Genomic DNA, 18,292 nt, shown 5'->3' with positions numbered 1-18,292 from the left:
ATATTTGTTATTTTTAAATTAGTCATTATTATATTCAAATAACATTTTATAATAAATATTTTTTAAAAAAAAATAATTAATATTATTCCTTTATAATTGGCATGCCCATGATAATGAAAATTAGATTCTAATTATTTTATAAAGTTTTAGTTTTTTTTACATTATAAAATACTTTCTAAATATTTTGTAAGAAGAAAAAATTATATTAATATTAAAAAATGGTGCATATATAATAAAATATGTAAGTGATATTTTCTTTTTTAAAAAATGAAAGGTGAACCTAGTGAAAATTATTAAGTCCTTACCTTCAAATATTAATTAGAAACTTAAAATTCTAATTAATATTTAGTAAATGAAAAATGAGAGGGAAAGAAAACAAAAATAAAAGACTAAATGTCAATAATATCAAAAAAATTCTAAATTTTTTCTCAAATAAAACACGACTCATATCTCAACATAATATCACTGAAAAACATTGTTAAAATACTTTTTCGAGAAGGTTTCATCGAAAATATCAGGAAACACCGAAAAAACAACCCATATTTTTTGGTTGCAACCATGCGACATAGAAGGAATAAACTTACTTCTTATTACAATTGTGCAAAATTACATATATATATATATATATTATAAAAAAATAATTTATATAACAAAAATTACACTATAACATAAAATGAATCAATATCTAAAGACTAAATTAATCATGGTACAAACAAATTCTTAAACTTCACCAAGCAAAAATACTTCAAAATTTTCCAATTTTCCATTGTAATCTTGACAAAATAGACTCCAAAACCATATAATAAAAAAGTTAAATTTCTTTCTCCCATGTGAAAAATGGGACAAAATTGTCATTACAATAATATACTCAGATTCTACATTATAAAGCTCAAGCTCCTGCTCCTCCAGGTCCACTGCTAATTTGTAGTGTCATTTTAATGTTCATAGCAGCTAATTCAGCCGCCAAGTATCTGAAAACGTAAGGCATCGCCACTTCCTCCATTCCTTCGCTCGTCTTACAAGAAACGCAAACCACCTTCTTCGGAGATCTACCAGGAGGTAAGCCACCAATCTCCCTAACCGCTCGTTTTTGCTGATGAACAATTGATGATGTTAGAATGCTTCCACAAATGGTACAAACATCGGCTATGTGACGATCTGAACATGCGTGAAGCCTATCATGTAACAAATATGCTGCTCCGTGAGCCAATAGAGAATCTCTTTCCATCTCCCCGAATCGAATACCTCCTCCACGTTTACGACCCTTTATAGGTTGTCGAGTCACTTGGTCAAAAGTTCCAGTAGATCGAACCTGATATTGCAATATTTGGGATATATTTATTTTCTCAATCAATCAAAATAAAAAAGGGTTATTTTAGTCAGTTTTTACCTGATATTTGTCTGAAACCATGTGTCGAAGACGCTGATAATACACAGGTCCAAAAAAGATCTCGCATGTTAGTTCTTCTCCATATACACCACTGTACAGGACCTCTGTACCATAGTAACTAAATCCTCGAGACCCTAATATGGAACCAAGCTCATCAACAAGTGACTTCGATTCAGATTCTCCCTCGCACTTTCCCTTCTTCAATGTATGATTAAATGGTGTTGCATCCACAAATTTTCCATTTAAAGCACCGCCCTGTTGTTAAATTACAAGGTTATAAGAACCAGACTATAAACTGAAAAAGAAAACCAAATTCATCATTATAAGTTTTCTTTTTTTAAAAGTGAGTCTTTTCATAAACAGTACACCTTAGCAGCAATTGATTCCAAAAGCATTGCAATTGTCATCCTAGAAGGAAATGCATGAGGATTGATTATAAGATCTGGTCGCATTCCTGTTACTGCTGAAAATGGCATATCACTGTCTGCCCACAACTGAGAGCAAACACCTTTTTGCCCGTGTCTACTACTGAATTTATCACCAATAATTGGGTTTCTAGATCGCCGAAGACGTATATTAGCCTGTGAAACAGAGTCATGGAATTTTGATATTCAATCGTCCTTCCAAACAGTCTTAGAAGAAATAGTGATTCTAGCAAAGGAGAAAAGAAAGAAACCTAAAAATGGCTGCTAGAAGAGCAAACAGCCCATTCCTTACCTTCTGTAAATGTGTCTTGTTTTTCACATCAACAGACACGTAGTCAACAATTACTGGCTCCGTACCCTTTAACTTAAATGTTCTTGATTCACCAGTTACCTCATTATAGACGCTATAATATGGATCCCCGGGATATATTGTCTGAGTGTCCAAAGAAAATAATAGTTTAAATGATTAATAACAAAAGATATTTAGATTAAAAAAATATAATCAAAAGATACCTGGCCAACAAATGGAAGTCCATCTGTATCTATCACAGAATGAGTAGACTTGTCCAAATTGCTTCGTCTGAAATATTTCTGAGCGCGGTCATTCTTTCCACTGAATTCGGCTAAATCAATAGTTTCAGTCTGCAAAAAAGCAACTTGAGTGAAAACTATTGGCACATAAAGTAACAATACAAATAGTTCTGTGATCACAATGCGTTCGAACAAAAGGCAGTAAGAATATAAATTGACAAGAAGAAATATAATAAACATCAGTTTCCATAATCCCACAATATTAATTTCCACTCCTTCCAAAAGTTATTATACTTTTGGTGTCCCCCATGTAAGAATATTTAAAATTATTTGGGCAAAAGCCTCGTGTAAGAAAATTGGGATATCAAGTGCAATTTAAATTGTGAGGTTCATAACTAGATACAAATAAAATGCCATATGACATGTTTTTAACAAAGTAAGCCCAACCATGTACCTGATATATTTGCCCATGACACAACCCTCGTTCCACAGATGACTTATTCAGGAGCATAGCATCCTCCATGTCATATCTAGACAAATAAAAGAATATAGTGAATTGGCTAAATAAAATAAACTCTTTATGCTAGGTTAACCGTTAAAAAGGTCTTACCCTGAGTAGGCCAAAACTGCCACAATTGCATTTGTACCCAGTGGGAATTCATCTACGTTATATTTTTCATAAGTCTTGGTGCGAACAATTGGACTTTGAGGTGTCTGAAAAATTAGAAAAGAAGAATAAGGCAAATATATATGTTGAACAAAGGAGAAGATGAAGAAAAGAAACAGTAGAGAAATACTAAACAGGAAAGTAGAAATATTGTTGATTTAGAACCTAATTCATAACTGGCTTAATAGGATTTCATCCATGAGCCAATAATAAACAAAATTACAGAAATGAATGACAGAAGAAAGCATTTAAATATTCAACAATTTTGAAATTACATAGAGAATGAGTAATTGTCTTACTATGATAGAAAACAATGAAATACAAGAAGTTAGCTTGTGAAATCCTCATAGGACAACTAAGCTTAAAATCAGACCTGAAGATGATATAGTTTCTGGTCTGCACGGCAATTAATTGATTGTGAAGAGAAACCCATTGTTTGTTTTGCCATCTACAAAAATTAGAAAATTTTAACAAAAGATACTAAAAGAAACAAACAAAAATGATTATAAGAAAGGAGTCAGTTGGAAAGAGACCTGGCATTGGTACATGTTTCGTGGGCTCTGATTATGATCGGACCAGGGAGTGAGATTTCCAACCACACTGAGTATTCCCGTTGGATGGATTTCTTCATGAGTGGCAGGAGAGTTATTTCTCCTCCCACCATCACCCCCATCAGCACACCTGATCTCCATATAAACCTGATATTCAGGTAATAAATTAAATTAAGGATTCAACACTTATCAATTTTATCAAACAAACCATTAGAATATAGGATTAAAAACCACACTTCACCTGCTCAAAGGGGCCAATAAGCTCGATGTCACAACCTGGCTCGGTAGGAAAAGAGATGTTTCTTACAGGTCGAACAAACCTAGAGGGCGAAGTGAATAGATAGAACCCAGGATATGCTCCACCCATGCTCAATGGGATATATCCCACCTCCAGATCCTCAGGAATCTTCCAAATATTATATCAAGTCAATCAGAAATAAATAAATAAAATGGAGAATGAAAAAAAAGGCCATAGAAGACAAACCATGGAATTGGGTGAAAGTTTTAACTTCCGCAAATGACTGACAGCTTTCTCTGCAATATCAACTGGAATGCATCCAACAACAGAGCCATCCAAAAGAACTGAAATAAATTTTGGCAGACCAACTTGCACAAGATTTGGTGATAAGGGTGACATGCCAATTCCAATCAAGACACTGAGAATTGACTTCCGTATATTGAAGAATTCCCGAACTTTTCCTTGAGAGTCATAATACGATGTAATACCTGAGAATATGTAACATGTTTAAATATAAGTTATAGAATATAGAGAGGAGAGGAGACCTAGAGAACATGAGAAAGCATAGACATTATTCTATTCCATTCTTTTCCTACCCAAACAACTAGGCTTATATACAAAGTAATGATAAAAGCCTTTAGTCCGTGGTCCTTATGGTGCGTATCTCTATTTATTTATGTAATGGATGGTAACTGGCTAGTCCAAGCTAATAGAGAATAATCTAAATGGAAAGATATTTTGCTTTGTAAATAATTATCTATGAAGTTCAAGTAAGTAGCTAACTTAAAGGATAAGCTTTAATTGTAAAGCAATTATTTATCCTTAACTACTCATCCTCATCCTCGCAAGGTTCATAATATTTCATTCTAGTTGCTTGCAGTATAACAACATCAACACAATTCTTTCAGATTAAACTTAGTATTAACAGGAGAAACACACTTACAACAACAAGAAGTCATGTGGTTGAGCAGCCCACATGGAGTTCCATCAGGTGTATTAACTGGGCAAAGGAAACCCCAGGATCTGCAAATTCATTAGTAGACATGTAGTTTAACAGAACCATTGAAGAGTGGGTGTACATTATGGAAATCAATCAAGACATACTCTGGTAACAACTTCCTCACACTAGTAGTACGCAGTCCAGCAAATGCAGCTCCTCTATGAACAGCCCGAAAATGAGAAATAAAACGAAGAAAATTAAGCCTCTCTGCCATAACTGTAAACCCAGCTCTCTGAAAAGAAGTAAAAACTGACATTAGACACAGTTCATGAATCAAGGTACCCCAGAATCATCGGAAAAAACCCATATATCAATCAATCAAACAAACAATCAAAATAATCAAATTTACATAAGATCTCCAGATTCTATATTATTGGAAAACTAATAGATTGTCAACAAAGCAAAGGAGTTGAATTAGGCAAACCATGGTAGAAGAACAGAAGCATCAAACATGAATAACTTAAAGTATCAAATATGTCTTCATCATCCAAGTTACTATTACCACATCAATGTAAATACCTGCTGTAAATCCAATCCAGATTTGCTAACAATTTTTCCAGTTTTCAACATATTCTCAATAGCTAAACCAATTGACTTTGTAGGATTTTTATCTAACACCTTCTTCACATCTTCCACTGCAATAAAAAACGGGATAACATGAATGTTGTTTCCTTTGGATTAACAAAGTAATAAGCATGTCAAAAAAACTATGTACATGTGTCTGTACTCAATTGAAGATCAAATTGGAAAAATCCTTTGGATTGATAGTTTATTCTGCTATTGGTACAGTAATTATAATAATGGAAGACCATGTCAGCCTGAAAAGCCAAAGTGTTCAGGTGGTATGAGGGTTTCATAGATGTCAATGACTAAGGATGTGTCAGATACACTTATATAAAAATCCAAAAGATTAAGGGTTTCATAATATTTTTTTATGGAAAAGGTGTCCTCCACTTTGTCTTTTTTAAGACTATTTTTCAATATATGACATGATCGCGTATTACTAATTATCATAATCGTTAACAATTTAGTGCTCAGTCAAACAACGGCATTATTAGCAAACCACATGGTTCAAAAAACATGACATTACTAATAGAAATAGAGCAGATGTATCTTACAGCTAGTGATGTCAAAACTCTTGCTTTTATTATTAATTTCATCTTGAAGAAGCCCTCTAACCTTTAACAGCCATTCCTGCATCTTTTCCTGCATTATTACAAAACCGTATGCCCATGTTTGTCAGCACAACTTACATCATCTGATTAAATTGTCAACTCAAGGTGAGACATTTAAATGCCAACATTAATTTTCTTGATCCTCTACGAATAAACAATTAATGTAAAAAAACATAAATCACAAGATGATACGACCTCACCCTTCCATGGAAAAACAATCCAGTGGAAAAAGATATGTAATCAAAAGTCAAATACCTTATTCAACGGAATAAAAATGAAGATATCTTTTAAATATGAAGTATGTTTTGTTTTCATCTATGGAGCAGCTAGAAACAGTCATTGCGATACAGAAAAGAGCTATAAATGACACAAACACATCATTTATAAAAGAAAGTCATCAATTGTTCTCTATTTTCCACAGTGGATACCAAAACCTTCTTAGCATGCCCAGTAAAGAAAAGAGTCAATAAGTTAACCCCACCACATGTTTCCCACAAATACTCTGAAAGCTTTCTTGAGGATTTTAAAAACATTTCTCAATTTAGAATACTTCAAATTGCAAAAAAAAAAATAATAATAATCATTTGTCATTAGAAACCTTATAAAACAAAAATAATGTTGAAGAAGTAATGAAGTCCAAATACCTTTAGATATAATGTAATCAAATGACCAGGGAGTAACACCTCCTGATTTTGCATAGCATCAGCATTGTCTTGCAGCGAAGTGTGGTCTATAAGAGAAAAAAGTTTCTGTAGCATGAATCTGGAAGAAGGAGGCACTGTTAATCTCCATTCAGTTATTTTATGTATAAGACTAATGGTTCAGGATTTAGCCAGCAAGAATGACAAAATGGAAGCTTACATGAGAAGATTGAATTTATCTTGATTGTTTTCAAGGTGAACAAATATGTAGTCTTTAAGAACAATTTCAGCAACCTAAAGAATAAGGGTAATAACGCATTAGCTTCAGCTGTCTTATTTCTTCAAAGGGAAATAGACAATTGTTTATCAAAGTTACAAAGACTAGCTCACCGTAGAGTAACTCTCTTTTTCCAGTCCATCCATAACAGACTGAAAGTATTCACCTAACAAGAAGACATTTACAAATTAAAGCAACAATGAATAGAGCTCGGTGAAGATAAATGCAAATTGTTAGTACCAATATGCTGCAGACACTGGGAACGTGTGAGGAGAGACATGTATCTCACTTCGTCAAGGATAATTTTTGCCCTTTCACCCACAAGCTGAGTACCAACAGATCCCTTTTCCCCCTGATATTTCTCATCGTAGCAACTTGTCAAACTAACATAGATTTCATGATCTGACGTATCAACAAAGGCCTGCATGTAAACAAAGGGCTTAATACTCTAACATGAACAAAAGAACATCAAGGATCTAAGAAGAATTGTCAAAGAATCAAATCCAAGACGTGTGCATTAGTCCATTACTTTGCATGCTCTCGTTATAAATCCAAGAAACATTTTTTGCTAGCTGAAGCTGTTAGGTCCATTACCTTAAGAAGAATTCCAACGGGAAGCAAGAACTCCCTCCCCTGTATCCTACAAGAATGATAGAGTAAAACCTTTAAAGCATTAACTATACAATAGCACATTTTTTTTACTCAAACCACTAGCTAGCACAACCTTAAGAGCAATTCTAGTCATTCTGTTTTATACATAAATAGAGCAAGATAGTCATCAAGGATACACGCTTACCAGAAACCAATCCTCGCACTTCCATTACTGAGATAATATAATTTCAGTGTTACAGCAGATTGGTCTTCTCGTACACACCTATCATTGTTAACAGATTAACTAACTTCACAAAGACAGCTCCTAGTAAGAACTGAACATTTTGCAAGAGAAAAACCTTATTATAACAGCTTTATCAGTATAACCTTCACGTCTTTCACGAAATGAGCTCCGAATTGTACTCATTGGCTGTAAGTAGACATTTGTTAAACCAAAATATCTGTAAATGCACAACTCCAACAAAACTTTATTTAAGTGGGCTCAACATTTATTTGCCATAATTGTTATCCATGTTCACTCCATCAATCATGCCGTATTTCTTAGATCAAGTTTCTCTAAACGACAAATCAAGTATTGCATTACAAAAAAAGATCTTAGCAAAACAAAATATGGACGACGGTTTTTTCCATGAAGAAGGTCATCACAGCATCTCACACCCATGACCCCACTTAAATCAAGGTGTTCTTAGTGGGAATTGAACATGAGACCTCAAACTCTTAGTTCAACACTTCTACCGTTTGAGCAACCATGTATAAGTAAATCCTAGTAACTAATATTCTGAAATTTGGAGAAACTACCTGACTCCAAATTTATTTGCATTTGATAGGGATCCAAAGCTATTACATTAATCCCATTCTCACAGTTTAAATCTTTTCCAACTGCAGAACAATTCTCTTGATATAAGATAAACTTTTGGGGAGGGAGGGCCATCTAATTGTGTGTATTCTAACATTTGGGTAAGCAAATAATTATCTGAATTTGTAAAGAAATCAAATGGGCCTAATAGCTCCACCATTTCTCCAGTTAAAGCCTAATTCATATTTATTATAATTTCTACTGCTATGGTTGTAAATACAGCTTATGACTCCAGACATCCTTCCCAGATTTATTGCTTACTTTCATTCAAAACTTGTTTAGCACAAATATAGATAGAAAGGGAAGTCTTTACTCACATAATTTCTCTTTGGCAAAATTATGAGTCGGACAACTCTTTCCAAGCCATTCAATACGAAGTACCTATAGAAGAAAGAATATAAGAGACAGTCATACACTACATGCATCTACTTCTGATAAAATAAAATAGTCCATGCAAGATTAGTGTACATATAAATAGGCATGAAGAGAAATAAAGAAATAGAAGAGTTTTCGAAGGGAAAAGTCTCAAAGGATTAATGTTACATGTGTTCGCCTCAATCCGAAAAAGGGGCTTGTACAGGATGAGAATTTTTTGACCTTATTGGCATTAAAAATTCTTATGTTGTTTTCTTATTTATTGTTTAGTTTTTTACTTCCCTTTTGTAACGTTTGAACGCATCTTGCGTTCTTTTTAATAAAAGTTGACCCTTTTCAAAAAAAAAAAATAGGCATGAAGAGACCTATACAAACTATTATATCAAGAAACTCAATTAACATCTCAGGAAGAAGATGTTTTTCCTTATTTTGTTTCTATTCTTTATTTTTCTATCACATCTTACAACCATCTACAAAAAACTGATTTTCAATAAAGCAACTACCCTTGAAAAAACACTCACATACATCATAATGAATGGAAATTAATTCTCACTAATCATAATTTACTTACAAACAAGCTAAATAAGTTTTCAAATCCACAAGCATTGAAAATAAAATGTGATATTACAACTGGGGATACATGTTCAAGAGGCCTTAGTTTCCAAATGTCATAGGCTTTATATATAATACTCATACAAATAAATAACAAGTACCAGTTTTATCATTTCAATATACCAAGATGCTATTCAAACTGTCATGAAGGGATATCAATATAACAGTACAAACTGGCTCTATCCATTTTAACTATCAGTTCTAACTATAATATAAAGCTAATAACAGCTGTTACGGCCGAACATGCTGATTTTTATTCTAGTAAGTGATCCAAACTAAACTGCTTATGCCTTTACACTAAGGTTAGGAAGGCTAAAATCTCCCCACTGTGCACAGAAACCTTTAGTTTTTCATACACTATCAAAAGAATTTCATGAGCTGGAACTGGAAGCATTAAATTCAATAAAATCAAATCAAGATAGTTTATATTCATTTACCCTCCCACTTCCGATAACTCTTCTTTGCAAGCAAGGAGCTTTTTCTTATCAGCGCCTCTCAAGTGACAAAGCTTTGACTGCAGCAAAACAAATTCATTAAATCAAAAGGTGCAATGTTACCCCACAAAAGTATCAAACAACATAAGTAATCATTTCTAGAACATTCACAGGTCATAAACTAACAAATCCTCATAGAGAACAATCCAATGCTATATATATACTAACCTTGAGCATTATGGGGAACTGTCCAAAATTAAAGTTTTCTCTAATAGGAACTCTATCACCATACTGAAAGAAAATATCAGCAGTGAACTTCCCTGTATATGAAATTTTTGCTTGTCTACACTGTAGAAGAAGAAATGCAAGCAATTAATTAAAATTTTCAGAAACAGTGAAGCAAAATAAGAACTAGTTGGCAATAAACACTTACTTCAAAGGGATATAAAGCATCATGAGATGACCCAGAAGCTCGCTCCTTTCTAGGTGGGTATATCATAGGATCGCCAAAAAAGAGTATGATTAAATGTTAAGGAAAATTTCTCAAGCTGAATTTGGACCTGGACAGAAATAAATAAAAACTAAGAATTAAAGAAAGGATATTTCTAAGCTTTTCCTTGGAAAAACTGTCGTATACTTCAACTGGTTTGATCTCCCGAAGCGTCTTTTCTAATCCACCAGATTGGCTCATGTAGTCAAAAGACTCTATATGATGTCTAACAAGCTCCTTCAATGACTCATAGTCTTGTGGTGAAGAAGATTTTGCCGCCATCTTCAGAGAGAATTCGTCGGCAAGTTGCGTCTTCTTCTTCTTCCTTAGTGTGACTGCGCGCGCTTGGAGGCACAGGAAGAAAGAGTAATGGAAAAAAGATATATGGGTTAGGGTTTAAGGGGTTGAGAGGGGGGAATTTGGGTTTTTGTTTAAAAGAGAAGTATATATTTATATATATTATTTTTAGGAAAAAAACATATATTTATTTATACAAGGATGTATATAATAATTTATTTATTAAAAAAAAGTATATATTTATATATATATAATATTTTATTTATAGAAAAAAAAAGGTAAAAGTATATATTAATATATGTAATATTCTATTAAAGACAATATAAATATAAATATAAATATAAATATAAATATAAATATAAATATAAATATAACTAAAAAAATCAGCCTATTCATTTCAATTTTTCATTTTTTTTAATTCATATATTATCATAGAAAAAAATTATAAAAAAAATAATTATGATGTTAACAATGATACTGCAAAAAAGAAGATTAGTTGTAATGTAGCTCCATAGGAATCATAAATAGGACGTAAAATATTAGTAGAAATAGATATTTTAGGCGCAATAGAAAGGAATGTTGTAACCGGGGTGGGTGAACCCTCATAGATATCAGGTGCCCACATATATAGAGTCAAAATAGACATAAATTCCGAAGGGGAGTGAGTTTTTATTCGGGCTCGAGAGATGAAATAGATAAGGCCCTTTAATTCGCCATTAGGGAATTCACACGAAAGTGATAGAGTCAAACATTATTTAAGTTAGTATTTGAATGAAAACCAAAAAATATTAAAAAAAGAATGATATAAATATATATATATATATATATATAATGATGTTTATTTTCAATTTAGTGGGGCTAGAGTTGTGGTTAATTTGAATATTTATGTGAGAGTAAATAAATATTTGGGTCGAGTCGCGGTTGGTTGACCAGTCCATAAACTTGAAATTGATCTCGTCTTTCTAGCCTAACAGCAACAAGAGGTGAATATCCACAGCCTCTTTGAGGTCCTAAGTTTGAGTCTGTCAGACGATAAGTTTTATGTTTAGTTAAATAGTTAAGTATTTACGGGTTATATATTTAATTCGCGGGAATTAGTCGCACTTCAAAGGAGAAATGGAACCCAGCGGCTAAAAAAAACTTGAAACAGTTAAGTTAAAAAAATAAAAATAAAAATACTATATACATGTCTCGAAATAACAACCTAACAAGATAAGTATAACATTTTAACTATTAGGCTAATAAGACTTTATATTTTAAATTCAACATAAAATTTGATGAACATATGACATTACTAACAATATAAGTTCAACATTTTAACTAAGCTAATAAGGTTTTATATTTTAAATTCAACATAAAGTTTGATAAATATACTACATTACGTTTATATAATTTTGAAAATTTTATATTAATTTCTAATAACATTTTGGTAGGTCAAAAATCGTGGTTAATTTGAATATGTATGTGAGAATAAATAGATAATTGGGTCAAGTCGCGGATTGACCCACCCGTAAAGTAAAAACGATAAAATTAAATAATAAAATTAAAAATGCTATAATTTTAGAAGTTGGTCGATAATGATGAGTCAGATTTAACAAAATATCCGAAGTGAGGGTATGTGGTGGTCGACAAATTGACGAATTGATTGTGCATAATATTCAAAGTGAGGTAGGTAAGTGATGGTCGATAATATGACAAGCCGGATGGGAAAAAATGTTCAAAGTGAGGATATATGGTAGTCACTAATGACGAGTTAGTTGGTGCATAATGTTCAAAACGAGGAAAGGTGTTGGTTAATAATATGACGAGTTGGTTAGTGTATAATATTTAGAGTGAGGGTACAAGGACAGACTATGTAGGTGATAGTCAATAATAAAACGATATTGAAATAATCTTTACCTAATATTATGAACGACAGTGAAAATTATTCTTAACCAATGGTTGTTAAGCAACACTACAAAAGATTTCTCCAAAGTGATAGTTGATGATCTATATATATATGGTTAAAAAGTAAGAAACTCATAAAAAATAATGGGAAGATACATGTAAAAGGATCTTCAACTAAAAGATCAATTTCAGTGACATTTTTTTATTGAAAAAAAAAAACAAAATAACTCAAAATTCAATAATTTTATCTCATTTGCTAAGAATGGAACGGGCACAGATTCAATAAATTATCAACAAGACAATCGGAGAGTATAAGTATCAAACGACCCACATACACATGAGAATATTCGGATTATAAAAATTCGGTTAAACAAAATACTTAATTGAAACAACATAATACTAACTCAAATCTAGTATTCAATGCATTATAGAATGGACAATTAGAAGGAGAGAAATATTCAATATTTATTTAGATGTGTTCTATAAATGAAGGATTGTGATGGATTTTTTTTCTTATTAATTTAATATAAAATGTAGGAGGAGATGGTAGGACATTTGTAAGAAAAACAAATGTTAAGTATGGTCTAAAAGCTCATATTCATAATGACTTTAGTTTAAATCTTTAATTCCCATAAGAGTTTAATGATTTCAAAAACAAAGAAATAGTAATAAATAAATTATGAAATATAATTGAAAAAAATAAATAATGTCTTCTATCTTTTATCAACTTCTGGAAAAGACAATACAATATTAAAAAATATATTTTGCTTTAATTTAAAGATAAAAATAACATTTAAAACAAAAAAAACACCAAAATGAGATATTCTTTAGAACACCAAACACAAAGAAAAAGCTACACAACTTTCGCATAGTTGTGATGATAGTTTCTATCGATATAATCTTTCATGGGATAAATGATAAATTTAGAACTTTTGTGATAAAATTTTGTCAAATTTAGAACTCTTCTATTTTTTTTATTTAAAGAACTCTATTTATAATATTTTGTTATATTTAATATTTTTCCTTAACGGTCAATAACGGTGTTAATTCAATTTTTATTTATTTAATATTTTTTTAAACTCTAACCAACATCTCAATCTCAATAATCGTGGGAATCTAAAGATAAGAAGCAGTTATTTCGATCCAACAAACTGAGTCCAACAACTTCACATTTTTAGTTTCCCCCAAATTAACTAGAATGGATCTGAACAAAAATAAGAAGCAGTGTCATAGTGTCATCGTGGGAATCTAAAGATTAGAAGGGGAATGATTATCTTTACAAGCTTAACAAAGAGGCTTATATCAGAGCAAAGGAGGTGTAATCGATGATCTTTTTACCGGAAATTTTCTCATAAGAGACTATGAATGCTCTATCCATTTTCTCTCAATCTATTCTATTTGTTTGTCCGTAGCGAGAAACCAGAAAAGAGTATTACCGGAAGTGAGTTTATCCGGTGACAACACCAGAACCTACGGTAAGTCTCCGTTATCCATGGCGACAAAGTATTACCCAAACATGTCATGAGTGGATTTTAGAAGGTTCTATCATAACCACACAACTATAGATCATTAACCCTACTTCTTGTTGAATAAACTTAAATTAATAGTTTTTTTTTGTTTTTGATGTTTAGTATTCCTAGAGTAATAATAATGGTTTTAGGAGTGAGTGGATAGCCAAGAGATTTGGGTGGGATACCTATTCAATATGCATAATAATTTAGTTTGTCATTTGAATAGTCAAGCATATAAAAAACCAATGCTTTCCTATGAAGACTTGTAAGAATCCATTTGAGATGAACAATAATTTTTTTTTTGCCCACTTGTTACCAACAAATTGGTATTAGAGTCATTGTGTGTGAGGTGAGTGTGAGAGAACCTGTCAGCCTCAAAAGAGAACGACGCAGTGTGCGCTGACCGAGAGAGAAAAAGGAGCGATCAAGAGCTTTGTGAGGTGTGTATTGAGTGTAAACACTTGACGGAAATGGCAGGTCTAACCAATGACAACTCGCTACCCAAGTTGACAAAAGGAGACAACTACGACAACTAGAAGGTGTAGATGAATGCCCTTTTCAGCTTCCAAGATAACTGGGATGTGGTCGAGACTAGGTATGAGGAATCAACGAACACAGATGGGTATTCAAATGCCCAGCTGAACGCGTTGAAGGTCATTCGAGCAAAGACAAGGCAACTTTGTATATATTATATCGATTTGTCGACGAATTTGACTTTGAGAAGATAACCGACGCAAAATCTTTCAAAGTAGCATGTGATACATTCGAAATAACAAACAAATGAGACGAACGGGTGAAGGAAGTTCGACTTCAAACCCTAAGGGGCGATTTGGAAAACATGAGGATGAAAGAGTCTAAAATAATCTAAAAGAGTATATATGAGTTCATTACTCATGTGGAGACCGTGGTGAACAAACTGAATCGAAATTGTGAGAGTCTCTCATCAAACCGAGTTGTTGAAAAGATTTTGAGGTCATTAACAAATAATTTTGAAAATATTGTGTGCGCAATAGAGGAATCCAAGGATCTATCAACGCTCACCATTAAAGATCTTACTAGGTCCCTGGAAGCGCATGAGAAGAGAAGGAAAAATAAGAAGGAGGAGTCCCTTGAACATGCTCTTCAAGCGAAGACGACAATAAAAGAGAAGAAAATTCTCTATGCTCAGATTACTAGAGGCAAAGACCTAGGTGGTAGAGGAAGAGAAGGACGAAGAAGTGAACAAGTCGGCCAACAAAACTGGTATGGCCAAGGTCAAGCTTGGGGTGGCCAAACAAACACAAACAACAATATTAAGTGTTATAACTAAGGATGGCAATTTGAAACCGCCCCGCGAAAACTGAACCGAATTGCCCCGTTTGAGACGGTTTTTCCCCGAAACCGAACGAGGATGGGGCGAGGATGATATTTGTGTCCCCCGCTCCGACCCGCCCCGATTTCACCCCGTTTTCACCCCAATTCTGCCCGAATACCATAAATATAATTAAATATATTAAATCACCAATATATTTATTTATTTACTATATTTTATAAGAGTATTAAAATTATTTCTTTATAATAATATAAAATTTTAATATATTACAATATATATTATATTAAAAAATCCGTTTATATAATTTTATTGTATAATATTTATTTATTTTTTTAAAATAAAAATTATTAACGGTGACCCGCGGGATTCCCCGAAACCGAAAAAAACCGAACGGGGCGGGGATGGTATTAAAAAAATCCCCGAAATTAAAACGGGGCGGGGATGATAATTGCATTCCCGCCCCGAACCGCCCCATTGCCATCCCTAGTTATAACTGTGGAAAGTATGGGCATGTTGCCATAGATTGTTACTCAATAAAATGCTACAACTACGAAAAGTTGGGTCATATTTCTAAAGATTGTAGATCTGAGAAAAAAAGATGGAACCAAAAAACTTCTTTGTTGAGAAAAAAGATGAAGGATTATTGTTGGTGACAAAAATTCCAGAAACCGAGATCAAACTAAGCTATTATGATAACTCATTTTGATACTTGGATACTGGCGCAAGTAACCACATGTGTGGTAACGAGAGGTTATTCAAAATACTCTCAAATATGGAGTCCAGTTCCATTTCTTTCGGCGATGCTTCAAAAGTAGTCGTCAAAGGTCGATGAACGATTAGGTATCAATAGAGAAATGGGGGAATCAGAGAGATTAGAGATGTTTACTACGTACCTGATCTCAAAAGAAACATACTAAGCATAAGACAGTTGATGGAGAAAGGGTACTCGGCTCTAATGAAGGACCGAGAACTACAACTGAAGGATAAATTCAAAGGCTCATTGGCCATGTAGAAATAAAGAAAAACCACATGTACAAACTTAAGCTTAAAATAGTTCAAGATAAATGTATGCAACTTGATCTGGAAGATAAAACCTTGAAGTGGCGTTATCACTTCAGTCATCTTCACTTTAGGGGTTGACCGAGCTCGTGAAAAATAAAATGGTGCTTGAACTGCCTATTATTAAATTCGAAAAAAGTTTTGTGAAGAATGTGTGATTGGGAAGCAATCGTGGACTTCTTTCTCAAACAGTTCTGAATACTGAGTAAAGGAGCAACTCGGACTGATCCATACTAATTTATGTGGGCCGATAACTCTAGAATTATTCAATGGTAAGAGATATTTCCTCTCTTTAATCGATAATTTCTCGAGGAATGCGTTGATTTATTTTCTAAAGGAGAAGTCAGAAGTGTTCGAAAACTTCAAGAAATTCAAAGTGATGGTGGAGAAAAAATAAGCAAAGTCATCAAAGTAGTCTGATCTGATAGAGGAGGTGAGTTCACTTCTGTTGAGTTTAACAAATACTACGAGGAACATGGGATCAAGCGTTTCTTGAATGCGTCATATTCTCTGTAGCAAAACATTGTAGCGAAACTAAAGAACTGAACTATTCTCAATATGATTCGATCTATGTTGAAAGGAAAGAGTATGCTGAAAAAGTTTTGGACAGAGGCGGTGCAATGCGCAGTGTATATGCAAAATAGATGTCCACATGCAAAGATAGGAGATAAGACTGCTCAAGAGATTTGGAATGGTATGAAGCCGAATGTCTTTTATCTTAAGGTGTTTAGTAGTGTGGCCTATGGGGAAGTACCAAGTCAACACAGGACAAAACTAGAAGATCAAAACAATAAGTACATATTTATCGGGTATGATGAAAAATCTAAGGCATATAAATTGTTTGATCATATTAACAAGAAATTGGTGATCAGTCGAGATGTTCATGTGGAAGAATCAATGGCATGGAACTGGAGTAACCCAATTTAGGAAGAAACAAGTTCGAAGGTTGTTATGCCTCATATATCAACAACCACCGAGCTTTCAGAAGATGAATTCAAGCCTCAACAACCTAGAATGAGAAGTCAGCGGGAGATATATGACACTACAAATTAAGTTCACGTTGTATGTCTCCTAACCGACTTAGAAGATTTGAATTTTGAGAAAGTTGTACAAGACGAGAAATGGAGATCAATTATGGATGAAGAAATTGGGGCAATTGAACCCAACAAAACTTGGGAGCTGACTGACCTTCTTGAAGGAGCTCGACCAATTGGAGTAAAATAGGTGTACAAAAAAAAGATGAATGTTGAGGGAGAGGTTGAACGTTATAAGGCTCGACTTATGGTGAAGGGCTATAAACAAAAGGAGGGAATTGATTAGGATGAAGTCTTTGCTCTTGTCACGAGAATGGACAAGAGCAGCGGGAGATATATGACACTACAAATGAAGTTCACGTTGTATGTATCCTAGCCGACTTAGAAGATTTGAATTTTGAGAAAGTTGTACAAGACCAGAAATGGAGATCAACTATGGATGAAGATATTGGGGCAATTAAACCCAACAAAACCTGGGAGCTGACTGACCTTCTTGAAGGAGCTTGACCAATTGGAGTAAAATAGGTGTACAAAAAAAAGATGAATGTTGAGGGAGAGGTTGAGCGTTATAAGGCTCGACTTGTGGTGAAGGGCTATAGACAAAAGGAGGGAATCAATTATGATGAAGTCTTTGCTCTTGTCACGAGAATGGACAAGAGCAGCGGGAGATATATGACACTACAAATGAAATTCACGTTGTATGTCTCCTAGCCGACTTAAAAGATTTGAATTTTGAGAAAGTTATAAAAGAAGAGAAATGGAGATCAGTTATGGATGAAGAAATTAGGGCAATTGAACCCAACAAAACCTGGGAGCTGACTGACCTTCTTGAAGGAGCTCGACCAATTGGAGTAAAATAGGTGTACAAAAAAAAGATGAATGTTGAGGGAGAGATTGAGTGTTATAAGGCTCGACTTG

At 33.4% G+C, this 18,292-nt stretch overlaps 1 protein-coding gene across 1 annotated transcript; it reads right to left on the bottom strand.

Moving 5' to 3' along the window:
• Positions 1-645: 645 nt before the first annotated feature.
• Positions 646-10,653, bottom strand: LOC124942326 (DNA-directed RNA polymerase I subunit 2). The gene is made up of 27 exons (XM_047482805.1): positions 10,388-10,653; positions 10,218-10,300; positions 10,013-10,132; positions 9,788-9,864; positions 8,681-8,744; positions 7,846-7,916; positions 7,692-7,769; positions 7,490-7,535; positions 7,136-7,316; positions 7,009-7,061; positions 6,839-6,912; positions 6,622-6,739; positions 5,921-6,008; positions 5,322-5,437; positions 4,907-5,034; positions 4,746-4,825; positions 4,049-4,290; positions 3,806-3,970; positions 3,547-3,711; positions 3,387-3,461; positions 2,957-3,060; positions 2,801-2,876; positions 2,329-2,457; positions 2,108-2,248; positions 1,759-1,971; positions 1,391-1,645; positions 646-1,312 (listed from the first exon to the last, which is right to left on the bottom strand). Exons 1-27 carry the CDS (start codon positions 10,554-10,556, stop codon positions 890-892), a joined length of 3,534 nt encoding a protein of 1,177 aa, XP_047338761.1. The 5' UTR covers positions 10,557-10,653; the 3' UTR covers positions 646-889.
• Positions 10,654-18,292: the final 7,639 nt, after the last annotated feature.

This window comes from Impatiens glandulifera, chromosome 6 (genome assembly GCF_907164915.1).
Source record: "Impatiens glandulifera chromosome 6, dImpGla2.1, whole genome shotgun sequence".
In the NCBI taxonomy this organism is placed as follows: Eukaryota; Viridiplantae; Streptophyta; class Magnoliopsida; order Ericales; family Balsaminaceae; genus Impatiens; species Impatiens glandulifera.
This window is presented reverse-complemented; position numbering and strand designations above follow the sequence as displayed.

Excerpts from the sequence above, each read along its gene's own strand:
- LOC124942326 (XM_047482805.1), bottom strand. The coding sequence starts at position 10,556 with ATGGCGGCAAAATCTTCTTCACCACAAGACTATGAGTCATTGAAGGAG. Across the intron at positions 7,317-7,489 it reads CCGTTGGAATTCTTCTTAAG|GCCTTTGTTGATACGTCAGA; the intron begins GTAATGGACCTA and ends GTTTACATGCAG. Across the intron at positions 4,826-4,906 it reads GTGAGGAAGTTGTTACCAGA|ATCCTGGGGTTTCCTTTGCC; the intron begins GTATGTCTTGAT and ends ATGAATTTGCAG.